Source organism: Micrasema longulum, unplaced genomic scaffold (genome assembly GCF_059751315.1).
Source record: "Micrasema longulum isolate JH-2025_06_02 unplaced genomic scaffold, ASM5975131v1 h1tg000549l, whole genome shotgun sequence".
Taxonomy (NCBI): Eukaryota; Metazoa; Arthropoda; class Insecta; order Trichoptera; family Brachycentridae; genus Micrasema; species Micrasema longulum.
In genome coordinates this window covers 311,320-329,940 of record NW_028277745.1, presented here as the reverse complement: position 1 = coordinate 329,940, position 18,621 = coordinate 311,320, and the positions used below count along the sequence as shown (strand labels likewise).

General features: G+C 32.0%; 1 protein-coding gene across 5 annotated transcripts in view; it reads left to right on the top strand.

Moving 5' to 3' along the window:
* Positions 1–18,621, top strand: part of gish (casein kinase I gish) — a 31,352-nt gene that overhangs the window by 1,149 nt on the left and 11,582 nt on the right. For all 5 annotated transcript variants that reach the window (XM_088227972.1, XM_088227970.1, XM_088227973.1 and 2 more), the window contains exons 3-7: positions 2,496–2,656; positions 15,586–15,696; positions 16,908–17,071; positions 17,150–17,264; positions 17,380–17,499. In XM_088227972.1, coding sequence (XP_088084098.1) covers positions 2,496–2,656; positions 15,586–15,696; positions 16,908–17,071; positions 17,150–17,264; positions 17,380–17,499 — 671 coding nt within the window. The remainder of the gene's footprint in view (positions 1–2,495; positions 2,657–15,585; positions 15,697–16,907; positions 17,072–17,149; positions 17,265–17,379; positions 17,500–18,621) is intronic.

Below are 18,621 nucleotides of genomic sequence, written 5' to 3'. Positions count from 1 at the left end.
AAACGGAATATGGAAGTATTACCAAAATTTTTTGACAAATAATACTTTCCCCACGATCAACAGATTGAAAATGTATAATGTTCATTGTTTTGATGCATCTAATAACCATTTTCACTCTCCACAAACAACGTTTTTTTCATGACATCAGTTTTCTGTGAACATCTGTTAATGATATTTAGTTTTTCCACCTTTCTGCTTCGAAATTATCGCATTGCAAGCTAAAAAACAAACATAGAAACAACAGGTGTTATCGTCCCTTATGAAACCACGGAGGTAACTTCTCAGGATTCCGTGGCTGGTAAAGATTATGGTTGTCTCGAATGTGGTTTTGTAGTTTTGTCAGAAATTAGCCTAATCCTGTGTGAATGCCATCTTCTATGGCACACAATAAACCGCATTCGCAAGAGACCACTTGTTAGGGTGTGAGAACGCTTGTTCAACAGTAGGCTTAGACTTGTAATTCAAGATTTGAATTATGGCAACAAAAATTCGGGTTTACTATACTGACAAACATCAATAAATTCCTCACCTTCACACTGTAGTCCAGTGCCTAGAATGTTTACAAAATAGCATTTGCTTAATTTAAAAAAAAAACACCCGCGCTAAATTAAAATCGCCTCTTATTTAACAAAGTATAAATTTTCAGTGTCATCACTATTGTGTAGGTAACATTCTTTACAACCCAAATACTAAAGTATTCCTCCAACCACCAGAACTTTTACCTAAACATTGTCTATCACTTCCGCCCTTCTCAAGAGACAACGCCCTACATTCTTTGCCCCAATACATGTTAATGTGCAAGCTGTTTGACATTAGAATGATCTACCTCTCTACATTAAATACACTCCTTCATTAATCTCTTTTAAGAAACATCTGAAACATTATCTTTACATGGAACCTCTTACTCTTACTCTCCTTACGACTCTTTTCCTGCACCCGTTTCTGTGCCGCCCTTGCTACATTAAATTTATTTAAGAGAAATGAAAAATATCTAATGGTGTATTTGTGTATGTCGTCGCCTTAATTTGAGACTAATTTAATATTTTTCAGCTTATAATTTATTTATTTTTTTAAATTCTATTACATACTGTGCAATTTACAAAATTTTAGAGTATACGAAATTAACATAATTCTTTTTTTTTATTTTGTTTAACTTTTTGTATGTTAATTGTACATTGGCGGGCTTATTACCAAATGGCAATTTCTTCCAACTGACCAATAAAATAAAAGGTTTATTTTTATAATTCAAGCTACAAAACATATTCAATAGAAAATAAAAACAATCAAGCTAATTATATACAAAAATAAAAATAACCTTAAATCAATACTTTTACTCAGTGGGAAAGGGGAATAAAGAGGAAAGGAGGAGAGATTAAGGAAGGGAAAACAGATGTTTCTTCAGATGTGATTTAAGCAGATACTGTAGTAACATCTTTGATAGTGGATGGAAGATGATTCTACAGTCGAGCCGCATGGACACTATATGAGTTAGAGAAGAAAGAGAAATTGTGGATGGGTATTAAGAGGGTGCTTTGAGAATTAGAACAAATTTAAACCCCGAACTGATAAGCGTTGAATTTTTTTTATGAAGGTATAAAGGAGCGTTAGCAACTATGAAGTACAGTTAACAGAAGTTTTGAGAATAATAGTCTCTCCGCTGTATAATTTTGAGCCATTTCAGTTACCTACGATAATCTGAAATGTGGTCACATTTCCTATGAACATAATTCTAATGAACCAGTGAAGTTTCCATAATTATATAACATGCTAAGGTTATCAATTATCTATATTTTTTTCTTTATAATTACATGAATAATATAACGGGGAAAAAACAGCACTAAAAGTTTTGTTTTTTAAATAATTAAAAATATGCTAAAGTAAATTCAAGAAAAAACTATATTTATACTAACCCAATAACAGGTAAAAAAGGTTAAGTAACAAAAAAACATTAGTGAAGGTATGTTGGAAAGGGGAGGAAAAACTTACTATCAGTGATTTAAAATAAGAATTAAATTATATGTGAATGAAAAACATGCTCAAATGTGCAAAAACATTTTCAAAATCTATCTCAGTCATTTTAACAAAAAAGTTGTTGACGGAAATGACTTTTGAACAATGCATATCTCAAAGAAGATGTATATCTCTTGGAATATAGCATAGCGTGAGTCAGTAGGTGGTCAGTAGTACTGTAGTTAACATTTGTTTCGATAGAACACTTAAAAATCATGTATACCTGAAAAGCTAAATATATTTGTAAAAAGAAAAACCGTCTCCTGTAAAGTTATCATTTAGTGACTTTCATTGTATTAAAATTAAGGCGATGATATTATTTCTGTTGTGTATAAGAAACTGTAAATCCTGTCTCTGAACCTGTATAGATTCTAATTGAAGATTCCTCCATAGCAATAAGCCCACCAATGTAATAATTAGCATTGTCTTTCAGCTTTGTTGTTAGCTTGGGCCGAGTCTCTAGATGTGTTTTTTGTTTGTCTCAGCGCCGGCAGGCCCGGGGGCGCCATGGCAGGGGGCACGACGGGAGGCGCAACGGGGGGCGCACGACACTCCGTAAGTTCCTCCTCTGGGGTGCTCATGGTGGGGCCCAACTTCCGCGTCGGCAAGAAGATCGGCTGCGGTAACTTCGGGGAACTTCGCCTCGGTAAATATTTCTCTCATTATTTATTTATTAATATACACGGCAGGCATTGATATACTTGTTTAGTAAAAATAAACACTCCAAATATAAAGTTCATTAAAAAATAAACATGTATGTATATACACAACAGTTTCATACAGAGAACAACCTTACAGATTATAAAAAAAATTAAACAGTATGTGCATATAAAAATTCAAATATATCCAAAAAGGGAGAAAAACATCTTTAAACATACATACGTAAGTAGATTAAATAAAAAAAGGTACAAAATATAATTATATAAAATAAAAAATGTTCAAAAATAACAATCCAATAAAATATATCTCTACATAAATATTATCCCAAAAGAACACTACAGGATACCCCATGTCATGGAGTCTACAACAAACTCTGAATTCGGGCAAAGAAATTTCATTTTTTGGTACCAAAATATTAAATGTATAACCCGAACATTGTAAAACCATGACCCAGATTCAATTGAATGAATTTGCAAAAAAATGGTTTCTGGGTTTAGGTAAAGAAAAGTTTGTTAAAATTCATGAATAATTAAAATAGTAAAATAACTAGGACCGTAAAAAAAAAATGCAAATTAATATCTCAAAATAAATAAATGGGTTGTGCCCAATGGTATTCATATGGAAATAATAAGTATTCTTTAAAAAAATAAAATGATTCCAAAAATTACATTATGTATAAAGGTATCAAGAGAAAAATGTATCAAGAGATGCCTGAATGTATGAAAAATGAAAAGAGTTTAAATGAAATTAAAAATAAATGTTATGTTTACTATACGTAATTAAATATATAGTATATTTAATTAAAGTATGTGTAAATATAAGTTTATGTACTAATTGTAACATAAGCTAACTTAAGAAGTATTAAATTTATTATCCTACAACAGAGATGAAGAATGTAATTAAATATTTTTTTACAAATAATAAATTCACTAGTAGTTAGTTATGTTTTGTTTATTTTGCTCTACACATTATAATGTGTGCGCCTTAAAACAGTTTGCACCTAGTTATACACTTAATCCAGATCAATGTATTACCAAAAAAATGTAGATAAAGAAATTGTTATGTTTGTAATAAACCATTATTATTAATAATTATGTAAATTGGTTTCGCTTTGGGAGGGTGTAAATGAAACCTAATTATATTGAAAGATATTTTTTATGTCATAAAAAATTATGCATTTGTTATTATTCAATCACTATCTCAGCTTAAGCTTATCTTTTATTGAAATTTAACATTAATTTTGCCTTAGAAAACTAATATCGGCAATATAGTGTCATTTTTAAATGGGAAATTCTATGTTGGCCTGTTCCATAGTAAATTGTGTGCCTCCATAAATCATCCAATTTATTTAGAGGAAACTCCAACCTCCCGCTAATTAGTAGTAATAAAGTGAAGTACTCTGAACTAGTCCCTTGAAGGACAGTCACTTCTCTCTCGTAAGATAAACCTTATCAATAAGGACAAAATATTACATATTATGGTTCTACGATGCTACTGTAACAGATTGCATGCATGTCTAATTCAGTCGCATAATCTGATTATGTTTGCAAATACAACACTATTTTATATTAGTTGTCTGTTATGAAGTTTCTTTTTGCCAATGTGCACTCCATTCCACAAATTAAATGTCCTTTTACACAAGTTACATATATGTATTAAGTTTAATTTACTGTGACGATCTCTATGAATTACCTACGCTGAATATGATTAATGAGCTAATTGTGTATATGTACGAGGATTAATTCCCATTGCATAATATTTTTGTTATTTGTTACTTTACCCTTGCATTAAACAGTTTAGAACTTAAATATTTTATGAATGTGTCTACAAATATTATTGAGAATTGAATGAAACTTAATTATATATATTTTTTTAATTACCTTTTAGATTCATATATGAAACCTTGATTTTAGCATGCCGTCTACTGCATTCAACTTTTTTTTATTCATGTAATTTATATATGAATGTATACAAAATCTATAATGCACCAAACTAATAATAAATTAAATGTTTATCAGCGCGCTTCTAATACAAATAAAGAAACATAGGTAATTATCGTTAAAATAAAACAATATCAAATAAACAAAAAGTGAAAGAATACTACAAATAGATTGAGTTTTTCTACTGACATTATTATAATAATTATAATAATAAATTAATAAGGTAATAATAAATAAATAAAAATACCAATGAACTTTTATTTATCTTTTTTGACAAATTTGTAGTACTGTTTTTAAATTTATAGTATTGATTATAATAATAATACATATATAGTTTTATTCCACTTTTATTTATTATTTTTACCAGTGACCGGGTTTCGTCATGATTTAATAACGAGTTTAAATAACTTGTTTATTCCCACAATTATATAAAAATCACGATTAGTAACCCTTGATTGTACTTGTATATAACATAGAAATTTGTTTAGTCTCCCACCAGTCTGGCGATGTCGGTCACGACGAAACCCGATCACTGGTAAAAATTACAAATAAAAGTGGAATTAAACTATATATGTATTATTATTATAATCAATACTATAAATTTAAAAACAGTACTACAAATTTGTCAAAAAAGATAAATAAAAGTTCATCACATTTTTACACATAGAAGTCTTGATTTTTGATGTGGAAGTTACCTCGACGGGAAGCTTGTTAAACAGCCTCGATATAAGAAATTCAGCTGTACTGCTTCCATAGAAGTTGTGCGCTCTGGACTCCACTTGTTTCACAGCTAAAATTGACCTAGTTCCGTGTTTGTTATTGAGCAGGGTTTATTTACCTCACAGTGGTATAGTTGCTTCACCAAAAGTATTCACAGTTTATCTACCTACCCAATAATGCTATGTTTACAATGAAAAGTGATTGAAGCTTTAAAAGTTTATTATCTTTCACTTACAGGTACAATCTGAAAAACAAAATAATCTGAATAGTCAGAAATAATTGCAAATGTTGTAGACTGTGATAAAACATGAAATATAATATCTGTATCTAATGTTTTCGTTTGCTTGGTTTTACTAATGTGAATGTCAGATTCTAAATGCAAATTATTCACAAAACATGAAGCAGTTAAACATATACACGTTAGGAGAGTAATTAAAATATTGATGCGATGAAAAATACATAGATTACCTAATAATGGTTAAGTGGAGAGATAAAACTCAGGATAAATATAGGGAGCTGTCGAAGGTTTATAGAGGTTGAGGAACTCGGAGAAAATAACTACCACTAAATTTCTTAAATTTTTATGTGTTATTATTTATTAAATAGAGTGAATTTATGCTCTTCGGTTTTCTTTTGGGCTTGATAGGTTTGAATCTTTTTTTTTATAGATGTCTGAATCGGGTGTCTTTGAAACAGGCAAAAAAAAGTGAAATGGTAGCTCTGTATGAACTGTTATAGAATGGCCGGTGGAGGGGTGGTGATGGCTCCGGTTCTCCCAGTCAGTCTTGTTTCTGCCGGTTTACTAACAAGCTAATGAACTAACATACCTTGTCGCCATCAGAATTGGGAAAATTAGATTGAAGGTGACAGACAAATTGACTATATATACTGAGGTACATTGACAGTGATAAGAGCATTGAAAGTAGTAAATTCAAAGAATAGAAATCTTTTGTAAACAAAGAATATTAATTAAAAATTTAAAAAAGTTATTAATCATTCATTAAGCTAAAAAATAAAAATAGTTTTTTCCAATATGCAGATCTGAAAAGAGGGCACAAGACCTCAACAGATCCAGGTAAGTTGGTGGGGCTTTCAATATTGATTTTTGTGAAGTTAAATGGCTGAAACCTTTTTTGATGTGGGTGAGAATTATCTGATTGACCTGAAAACATTTTTCAATTTTTATGCTTCTTGGACCACATGGTTTAATCAACAATATTTTTTGTTTGTCCAAATGTTTGTAGACATAAGAGTATATATCTCCCCCTAGGGAGTTATTAAGATTAACTTATTACAACAGAGATGGAGAAGGAAATATGGAAGTACCGGCATTTATATATTTTAGTGCAAAGTATGCATCACTGAATTATTTATTCTGAGGTGGTTTAGTCAACCCGAAACCGACATACAAATAAGTAATTATTGGATGTAAATTAAGTCATTTAGAAATGAATAACATGTTCCGTCATTTTAATTTTTCCTCACAGATTTTAAGATTAGTCATTCGTAATTTAAAAATTAGTGAAGGTTTGAAATAATTCTTCCAGTTCCTGTTAGTGTTGTTTGGTGGTTTGTTTATGGCCGAGAGAAACGTTGCATTAAGAGTTAAGTCACACTTGACTTGTGTAGAAATTCCATGGATTTGTTTCATTAGAAATAGTGTTCTAGAAATCTTATCTATTTTCATCAAAGCAACATTTTGTTGTTTTATATACAAAATCATGCCAAAATGCTTTCAAGGATAAATTATTTCAAAATGAGATTGCCTGTCATTTTATTCAGTTTTTATCTTGTCTGTGTTCTCAAAATTGATACAAAAAAGGTATTTACCCTCAAAAGCAGTTGATTTTTGCTCTTTTTTCTTATGAACTCCGAGGCATAAATTTAATATACTATAATAATGATGGCTAGAGAGACCCTTAATCCACAAGTATAATTTTCTGTACATTATTTCATAATTTATTCTATACTTAAATATAATTATTCATTGAAATTTAACATTCTGTTTACATTTTTTGCTCTCCTGGCTGATTTTCAATCTGCTGATCTCAAATTTGTGTAAATCATTAGTTCTTACAGACTCCCACAGGTCCTTGTGACCGCTGAGGGGGTCGTGGACTGAAATCATATAGTTTCTATGTTAATTTGATACCAATGAAAATAGGCCAAAATGTTAACTTTCCTGCAAAAATATTTCGTTCATTGTTACATTAAAATTTTTTAATTTTTACTCTTTAGATTTATGAAGTACAACAAATTCTTGAAAGTGGTCATGTGAAAAGTCGGAATAATCGACGTGCGTGCATGAGAAGATGTATGAATGTGAAGGAAGCAAAGGAAGTGTGCCAGGACAGAGTGGTGTGGCGTTCTATCCTCTCTGCCTACCCCTCCGGGGAAATGGCGTGATGGTTAGTTAGTTAGTTAGATTTATGAAATACTGACAATATCGTATTCATATGGTGTTTTTTTTATTGTCTGTTTACTCATATAGTAATCAACTATTAACTCACATACAGTAATAAGTACAGTTAAAAAACATTTCATATTGCGCAAGATTATCTAAAGCCCCCCCCCCCTCCCCCGAAAAAACAGGCCCATATCTGTGAGACAAGAAAACAAAAGACAATGACTCAATATCCCTAAAAGCTTGACAAAGAAATTCAGGTAGAGATAACTCATAAGTTCTTCACTGTACTGTCATCGCAAATTAATTAAAGATGTTATGTTTAGATAGTATTATAAGGCATTATCAAACGCTTCATATGTGTATATTGTTTTTATCAACCAATATCTTATGCGGCACAAAAGATAAAATAATTGTAATATCATTTAATGTATTGAAATTTGAACTACATCTATTATTCTTATTAATGATTTTTTTCATCCCACTAAGCCAAGAAGTACAATCACAGTAGTGTATTATGATGCAGAACAATCAGGATACGAAACCTCTATATTCATAGTTAATCTGTTCCTGTGGTTTAATAAATATAGAAACAGTTTTTCCTATAATAAATAACTGAAATTCAATTAATCTGTCTTAAAAATTGTACAAATGTGAATTATTTTTTTTTACTTTATTGTGCTAAATAGATATACATAGTGGTAGAAGTAGAAGAGGAAGAAGGTTAATGTTAAGAACACTAGTTGCCATCAATTAAAACAAAACTACCAATAGTTATCCCAATTCTGATCATCAGGTCCAATTTGCCAATGTTTCAGCAGCACTCGATTTAACAAAGAACTTGTCCAATGTTGTCTGTTTGTATCATCCGATGTTCCAGTGCCAACAGTGGGAGTGACGACGAACACGGAAAATACTAACAAATATGTGGGAAAAAAATTACATTGAAATGTGGCGATTATAAAATATTAGAAAGATGGGGGTTGACGAATATAGAGGTTCAATTGTAATTCTACTAGAAAACAAACTCCCATGCCTTATGTATTACGTTATGGCCGCTTTTACGTTTATTTCTTTACTCAAATTGTTCAAAACAATAATTCCCGAATGTAAGTCACATTAAGTACATATTTCAATTGTTAAAATTTAAACCTGCTACTATTTTAGCCTCCTTCATTCTCAGTATATGATGAAGAAATCCAACTATATTCTGCACAATGATCTTACACTGTACTGTATTGCCGATGATTTATATGATGTCGTATATTTTCTTTAGCAGGGGTAATTATAGATTGTTTATAAACCAACACTATCACGGAGTGATACATTTTGGTAAACAAGCATACTTGTGCAAATACAAAAATTATCATAATGTGTACAAGTAAACCTGTTTAATTTCAACTCTGTAATGTGTACACCAAGATTAAAAACTGTTTTTTGTTTTGCCCAAGTAGTACATATAATTTAGCCATATCTGTTAAATGCGAGCTTGTAAGGTGAACGAAGTTGCTGTTGTAAGATTTCACCCGGGCGAAACGAATTATTATTTTTTTAATTTTTTTTTAGTATAATTAAATACATTCTTTTTTTAGTATAATTAAATACATTCTTTTTCTAGCACTTATGAGAGTAGGTTTGGATCTATAAGGGCTAATGTCGTAAATCATAATATTACAGAAGAGTAATTATTTAACTATTTTGTGGCGTCACAATGATCTGTTTGACGTTTTTGATTATGAATTTTTATAAAATACCCTACATATTGCATTATAAATTGTATACATGGACAATGTCCATTAATAAATCAATAAATAAATAAAATGTGTTAATTTTCACTTGAATTCAAAAGCAAACATCACTGCGTAACTCAAACTTTAGAGGAGAGACCGCTTCAGAGGAGAGAGACTAAAACGTTTTTTTCTTTGTGTTTTCAGTAAAAATACCTTTTTTTTAACATTTAGATAAATCTTACTTTGATTTACATAAATGTTTTTTCTTTAATCCATAATTTTATTCATAACTTTAACACATAAAAAAAGTTTTGAATATCTCTAGAGCTTTTTATTTTTTTGTTATGTTTATCCACCACGTTCGAGTTCTCGGGTTAGCTTCCTGGCAAGACTCGCTTTGAATATTGATTTAGTAAGCGTTATTTCATTATTCATAGCTTCCCTGAACTTGCACTGTATTTTCATACATTAGCATTTTACACTAATTACAATTATTAACTGCATGTATATAGGTAGCATTAGTTCCAACAGCTGTTTGTTTGATAACCATCACCTTTTCACACAATCTTTTTTCACTACTACTTTGAACTATGTCGCTAGTTCTTCCGAATCAACCAATGATAGAGTGTTGTGATAGATTTCTGGTTTACTGGAAGCCAATTTGCCAATCAGCAGAACTCACTGAACTCAGAAGATAATATGTGATGTCACACGTGGAATAATTACAAAACTTTTGTCAGTTATGGACTGGGATGAAAAATTTTCTAGTTACGACGTAAACTTGAAAACTTTTTACGGTATTCTAACTAACACCATTAATGAATGTATATCACATTAAAAATAAAACATTGATGTGGAAACACTTTCCTTTTAGACACTTGCTATTTGTTTTATAAATAAAATATGTAAAAAGTATTGAATGTAATGTTTCGACTTATAAAAACCAACATATATAGTTATATTCTATAAAAGACAGTAAGCTGTAAATAATAATAAATGAAAATTGTATTCCCCTCAGAGATTTATCTCAAATATTTAACATATTTGGACGAATCATCAAATTCAAAATTCTAACTCATGAGGATTCCTCTAATTGGATTATTTACTCGCACTGTTTAGTTAATTTGATTATGTATATACTTATGTTTTGTCGCAACTATAAGCATTTAATCTGTGATATTTGTATATTTTCACCTTATATAAATATCCTAATATCTAATAATGAAGCATGGATTTAGTTATAATTTAGAAACCTTAATTGTGACAATTTAAATATTAACAAGCCGCAAACCTATCTAGCTCTAGCATTAAATCTTATCTATTGTTTACCTAAATCTTTTATATTATCTAGTTATTTTAAGGTTAATTAAATATCGCCAAGTAAATATTGTGAGATAAATTGATGAATGTGGTTGACAGAATTAATTTGCGACTAAAAATATGATTTTAAGTATCCTACGATACATGAATATTCATATGTAAGTATTTCAATTTGGATAATTTATTATTATTTATTTATAAATTTATTGCAAAAAAATTATATACATACTTAATAACAGGGAATCTATATAAAACCAATTAATGTCAAATGAAAACGGAGTGTTCTCTGTTTATGATAGTCTCCATCTAACATGGCACAGCCTGTTCTAAGATGGAGATTTTCTATCTTTAGAGCATAAGTAGTCCTATACTAATAAAACAATAACATAAAAAAGAAAAACTAAAACTACTTAATTATAAATGCCTAGCTAATCAAATGTAAGAAATTAAAAATCGTTATTATACAAATATAAAGTTTATATATGTGCCAAGAATACATGTTACTTAAACATAAATAATATAGTATAGTATATAATAAAACAAATATAAAGCAATGAAATACATAAAAATATAAATAATATGTGTACCAATTATATAAAGTACTACATTTTTTTATTTGCATATATTTTTCAACAAAATCTCTCGCTACACTATTTATATGTGCAGTTATTTTTATTTAAAAATTTGTTTTACATTTTGAGTCTTTTATATTTGGCAATAAATCATTAAATATCTTTGGAGTAATTATATTGCTTTTTACCAAAGGCGGTTGATACAAATGGGACAATACAGTTAATTTGTGTTGCTGAACGAGTGTTTATATTTTATTATTTTTGGCACTAACTAGACTGTGTTCATAATCATAAAAATTCAAATTAATTAAACAAAATAACAAATACCTAGGAAAATACGCTATCTTCATCGATACATATTATTATTTCCACTCGATTACATTTTCCAGGATTTTTACCTCATTGAGTCAAAAACATTTATCGAAATTTCTAGTTCTGTTTAGTTTTAGTTAAGCTTGCCCACCACATACCGCACACCGCATCTGAGGACAAAAGTCTCCTTGGCGATGCCCACATAAGTGCATAATATGCACTTCATTGGATTGAGAAAAGAGGGAAGTGAATTCTTCGCGGACTGAGATTAAATTGATTTGACATGATCAATTCCCTAAAATGATTACAAAAGTTTTTATAAACCTTGAAATTCTTTTTGGAAGCCGCCAGATCTGTATATCCGAGAGGACCTATAACAGAGCCACGGATAGTAGCGAGAAGCTCCATTCGATAATCATAGAGAGGAGGATATCACTAATAGAGAAATGTCCTGATTATCACATAATATAATATAATATTTACAGTCTTCGTCTTTCATGCTAATATTTAGAATTTTTTTATTATGAATCGCTCAAATCCATATCTCCGATTTAAAAAACAATATTTTCTTTACGAATGGTCTGTCATTGGCGCTCTATATCATTTATCTACATTATTTTATTGACGTATTGGGGGAATGTACTTGTTTGGCTTTATTGTATGTGCCATATTTGAAAAACAAATTCATATACTAAAATTTTAAATATCAGTGAAGCCAACAATATATTTACACCGCTACTACTACCATCACGCCATTTCACCGTAGGGGTAGGCAGAGAGAATGGACCGCCACACACGTCTATCCTGGCATACAATCCTAGCCTCTTCCACATTCATACATCTTGTCATACATGCCCTTCGGTTCTGTCTGCTTTTGACATGACCAGACTTAAGATTTTGGTTTATCTGATCATGCCACGTCTTCCTTGGTCGTCCTCGTCTCACGTTGCCGTTCATTTTCGCCATATATACTTGTTTTACCATTCTTTCGTCGTCCATTCGTTCTACGTGACCAAACCATCTCAGAGACCCTTTCTTAATCTTATCAATTATACTTGACTCAGATTTACACTCTCGCCTGATTTCATCATTCGTAACCCTGTCATACATTGATTTCCCACACATTCGTCTAAGAGATCGCATTTCAACCGCGTTCACTCGGCATTCATCCTTCCTCTGCCAGTTCCATGTTTCACTTCCATACATAAGTGTTGGGACTAAAACTTCGTTGTGCACTGCCAGTTTAGCTTCGATTGACATATTTTTATTAGAAATTACTGTGCTCCGTTCATTTTGTTTACACCATGTGTTTACACCACATAATATGCATCTCCAAGTGTAATTGAGTTTTTTTAACACACACTAAAAAAATAGTTCAGAAATATATAAACAATTTTATTAATTGAATTGGCAATCACTGCGACATACTTTCTGTGTTCAGGTGGATAAAGAATACAGTTGTGTGTGTGAAATAGAACCGGAATCCTGGACAAGTGTTTTCGACTCAATATCTGCTCTCGGTAAAAATCCTGCTAAAGAAAATCAAGTAGAGAAAAGTCCGCCTCGTAGACTAGTGGTTAGCGTGTTCGCCTACCATGCTTGAGGCCCTGGGTTTGATTCCTGAGTGAGTAAACATGAAATATGTGTCTATAAGGTGGTTTTACACTGCAATATTTCACTGTCTCTGGATTGGCACCTGAAGCGTAAGACTAAATGCACCACATGTATTTTTCCAATACAGTGTCCTATGCACCTCCAGGTGCGGATTAGGATTTGACTATGGTGATGATGTGACACCTACTCTAATTGAGTTTTGGGAGGAATATGCTCTAGAAACTATTTTTTTAGTATTATACTATAAAAAAAATAAATCCAAGATTAATTTATGACTACTAGGTAAACCTGTTCTATGGAGGACTGTGAATGTGAAATTTTAGTCAATTTTTAGAAACTCATTTGAACCGCTGTCGTGTTGATAATTTTAATAATTCCTCGTGTCCGGCGCTTTATCAAGCTTTTATCAGATGTCTCCGAATGTACGTAATCTAAAATCATTTGGGATTCTTGACCTCGTAAAGGGCGTACAAAGACATTAAGTAGGGATTTTTTTTGTATGACCAGTCGAGCACAGAAACGGAGAGCACGTTAACATCATTGTTCACATGTCACTCAAATATTTTTTTTGTACTAATTTGTTTCAGCCAGATTTTGGTTTCTTTTTATAAATATTTATTGTTATATGTTAACTTCATTTAAAGGGGAAGCATAGTAAACAATTAGGCAGAGGAATAATCTTGCACCAAATGTTGTGTTATAGGAAGGAGTTATGACAACGATGTTGTTTATTGACTTTGTTATATATTCATGTCTCTCGGGATGGCGATACTTGTGTTTTTTTTTAATATAGGGGTCGGCACTCGAAGTGTTACCGATTAAAAATTCTGTAATTTTGTCAATTTTGATTTTTAAATTTAAAAACTTAAGTGTATCGTAAAAACATTTCAATTAAAAATAAAATGTTATTGTTCGATGTAGCCACTTTTAGCGTGGATAAAAGCATCTAGTCTGTCCAAGAAGGCTTCACACGCTGCACGAATGTGGGCTAATGGTATTTTTTCCCATTCTCGACGAAGAGCAATCTTTAAAGCGTCGGCCGTCTCATATTTTTTTATCTGATACTTTGGCCTCTAGGGAAGACCATATGGAAAAGTCTATTGGGTTTAAGTCCGGGGAATATGGAGGCCACTGTTGTGATGAAATGAAGTTGGGAACTTTTTGTTGCAAAAAAGTTGGGTTTCACGGGCTTTATGGGATGGTGCCGAGTCTTGTTGAAACGTCCAATGGTTTCTACTAATTTTTTTACGTGCCCAAGGTAACAACGCATCATTCAAAATCTTTTCACGGTAGATTTGCTGATTTACCTTTACGCCCTGTTCAATGAAAATGAGTGGTGAGTGTCCTGTGGCAGTTACTGCGGCCCAAACCATCACTGATGCAAGCGCTTGCTTTCGCGGTGCAATTTGCTGGTCTAAATTTTATTTTAATTTGCACTGTAACCATACACTATCGTTTTGTTTGTTTACATATTGCTGAACCGCAAAAATATTTTCATCAGAAAAGACCAAATTTTCTAGCTCGCCACCAACGTACAAGTGTTTTTACACCTTTTCTCTTGCTAAGCGAACTGCCTTTTGTACAGGCGTTAAATCTTGCACTTTTTGTATTTTGTAGGGCTTCAATCGTAGTTCACGTTTTAATATGCGCCCCATGCTACGAGCAGACACATTGAGATTTTTCACCAATTGAACTGCACTTTGTCGCGGATTACATTGAATTCTGGCCTTCACCTTTCGAACCATTTCTGTCGATGTTGCTGTTTTTGGATGTCTACCTCCATGGCGTTTTTTATGCTACCAGTATCATTGTAACGTGAAATGGTCCAATACACAACATTTTGTTCACATGTAAATGTCACTGATCATTAATAATGGCTGGTTCCGATTTTACAGATAAACACAGAGCAATAACACTGTTGAGTTTGAATTCCACTTTGATAACTTTTTTTTAACTGTGACGTAAAACGATATGCTTCAGTATAACAAAATAACAGACTTTACGTGTCAAAACGAGGGCACTGTCATTAACCGTTTGGTTGCTACAGCAGCGTGAAGTTGGTAACACTTCAAGCGCCTACCCCTGTATAGTAAATTTATTAATCCAAAACTAAGTTTGTTATTTTACCATAATTCATTTATAAACATGTTACAAAATAAATAATATGTAATTATTTTTTATGAAACACAAAACACTTTTTTATTTACTTTATTATTAATATTTTATAATTTATTAATCTCGGGTAAAACATTTTACAATCAATTTTGATGCTTAGTAATGAAACTATTATTGATTTGTTTCAGGTAAGAACTTGTACAACAATGAACATGTGGCTATCAAGATGGAGCAGATGAAATCCAAGGCACCGCAGCTTCATCTTGAGTACCGGTTTTACAAACTTCTGGGCACACATGGTAAGTGCACTGACTAAGTGAGGCCGCACACTGGAAAAACACACCACATGTGCGCAACATCTACGTCACCACGATTTCTGTTACTATTAACTCGCAACAATTTTGTCCTATACACGCACACTGAAACCGTAATTTAATTGTTTAGCACACTCGTTCAAGTCGTCATCATAGTCAGACGATGACAGTTTTTTAATGAATCGGGTTGTGGTCTCGTGGTTAGTGTCTCGGACTCACGGCTCAAAAGTCTGTGGTTCGAATCCCACTTTACCTCAACTTGATTCCTATTTTCTAAAAGTGAGTTATTTACAATTTGTTAAAAATGCCCCGCAAAATTAAATATTTGGGTGAATCATAAGTACGCAAATATTTCTTTTTTATAAAAAATAAAAGTGGCAATAATTTTTTCTTCAGCCTCGTGGTCTTATAATTTATGTTCAATTCCCAACATGGTTGACACGAAATATTTATTTTAAAATGTGTTTTAATTATATGTTTTAATTTTACATAGTCCCAGGACTGGCATCTGAAGCGTAAGACTGATCATCTTACCTTAATGTAACGTGTCCCATGCACCATCAGATGCAGAATGTGAATATTGAAATTATCATTAAACAATTTTTTTCAATTGTGATTCAAATTCTTTTCATAAAATTGTACAGCAAACAAAAAAACATTTTCAAATTTAAAACATTTTAATACCTGTGTACTTACCCATTTTGTTGAATTTTTTGGTGGTTTTAGCCCAAATGACTTCTGTTTTCAATTTGTTACTATAAATAGCAAGTCTATAATCATGAAATTTAGTTAATTAATAATGTTCTTCATCTCTGTTGTAATAAGTTAATATAAATAGCTCCCCAGGGAGTTGAATCCAGTCCTTGTCTACAAAAATTTGGACAAACTCTAAATATTGTTGATGAAATTTAGTATTTTTCCGATCTCTGCTGTATACTTGGTAAAAACTTGACAAAACTCGACAATTCAAAAACCCCCGCATTCGATTAAGAAATATGTTGCGCACTTACCGTCTCGCCCGATACTCAACGGCGTCAAACTTGTGCATCTGATGTGCATACCCGCCTGCAGGTATACGGGGCAATAATTGTGACGATACAAATGTGTGTTTGGTGTGCGGCCTGACTAACTGCCGCTGTTACGCACCACTCGTTGTTCTCTCTGTCTACTATCGCTACATGCTCGTTGCCTTGCAGCTCCCTCCAGCGCCGAGGGCATCCCCGATGTCTTCTACTTCGGGCCATGCGGCAAGTACAACGCCCTGGTCATGGAGCTACTGGGACCTTCCCTAGAGGACCTGTTTGACCTGTGCGGTCGCCGGTTCTCCCTCAAGACTGTACTGATGATCGCCATGCAACTGGTAATTAAGTCCGCTCTTTCTTGCTCTCTACGTTGCATACCAACTTTTGTTGCTATATCGTTGTTTATCACATTACAGTTGCATCGGATCGAGTATGTCCACGGTAGACATCTCATATACAGAGACGTAAAACCTGAAAACTTTTTAATAGGAAGAAATACAACTAAAAGAGAAAAAATTATTCATATAATTGGTAAGTAACTATGATTCTATCTTTGTATGCATTAAGTACCTCGCCTTTATCCTTAATGTTCCGCTTGAACCATTGAAAATTCCAATGAGAATCATGCTCTTTTTTTTTATTGCAGATTTTGGACTCGCAAAGGAATATATTGACCTAGAGACCAATAAACATATACCTTTCCGGGAGCACAAGTCACTCACAGGAACTGCGCGATACATGTCCATCAATACCCATCTCGGCAAAGGTAAGAGTTAAGACTAGAAATGAAATGGATATCCGGTAACTATCCAGCCTAATTTTACTATCTGGCCAGATACCTAATAGTTACTCAATATCCGGCCAGATACCAGATAGTAGTTAAATACCCGGCGGATACCTAATATTCATTGAACTACGAAAATTTGCAGAAAAGGAAAAGTAACCCCCATTATTTGAAAATTGCATAAAAATATTAGTCCAGTGTTGACAAAAACACTGGAAAAAGAATTTAACCCGCAAATAAAAAAATGTCTTTTTTATTATTTTTTTTAAAATTACATTACAATAAATATATTTGTGTGAAATAATAAAGCGCAAGGGGTGAAATTACCCAAAACCATTATAATGGGAAACTTCGGCCCTACGGAAAATTGGATACAATAAATGTTTACTTGAGTGCAGTAAAAATTTGAGCATTAAATTATATGGCAAAGTTTCCTGAAAATGTATGAAAAAAATAATAAAAAACATTTTGATAAAAACAAACCAACGACGTCACTGGTTCATATAAATCAACCAATGATGAGAGAGTTATAGAAGATTTCCGGTTTGCTTATCGTGAATGGACCAATGGGCAGAACTGATCGAGAATAAGCGGAAGAGAACCTCTGAAGTCACACGCGGGGTTATTCGAAAAATACAAAACTTTGAAAAATCGTAGTGCTGATAATACGAAATATAACACACACACGGAGACAACACAAAATTGAAAAAATGTGATTTTTCTCAAGCCTGGGTATTCTGTGATGTAATGCACCCCTGTAATTGTGCCTCCTGGCCTGTTGTGGTGCAAAAAAATTATATGTATAAATAAAAATTTTGCTTTAGTTTAATAGTCTATTAACAAATACAAAAAATAATGTTATATAATATTTTACTTGTGGTTTTATTTGAATTTTCAATGTGCAGTATCTCATAACTAGTGAAATATTAGTAACCAACTTTTGCCAGAAACCTGAAGATATGCAACTCATGGATCAATAAGTGATCATTAAAAATTTCATAAAAATATTTTAACCCCTTTTTATTTTATGACCATTAAAAGTTTAGTTTTTAACTGAGAGAAATTCGAGTACCTGGGTGTTCTTACTATTTTTTGATCATGTAA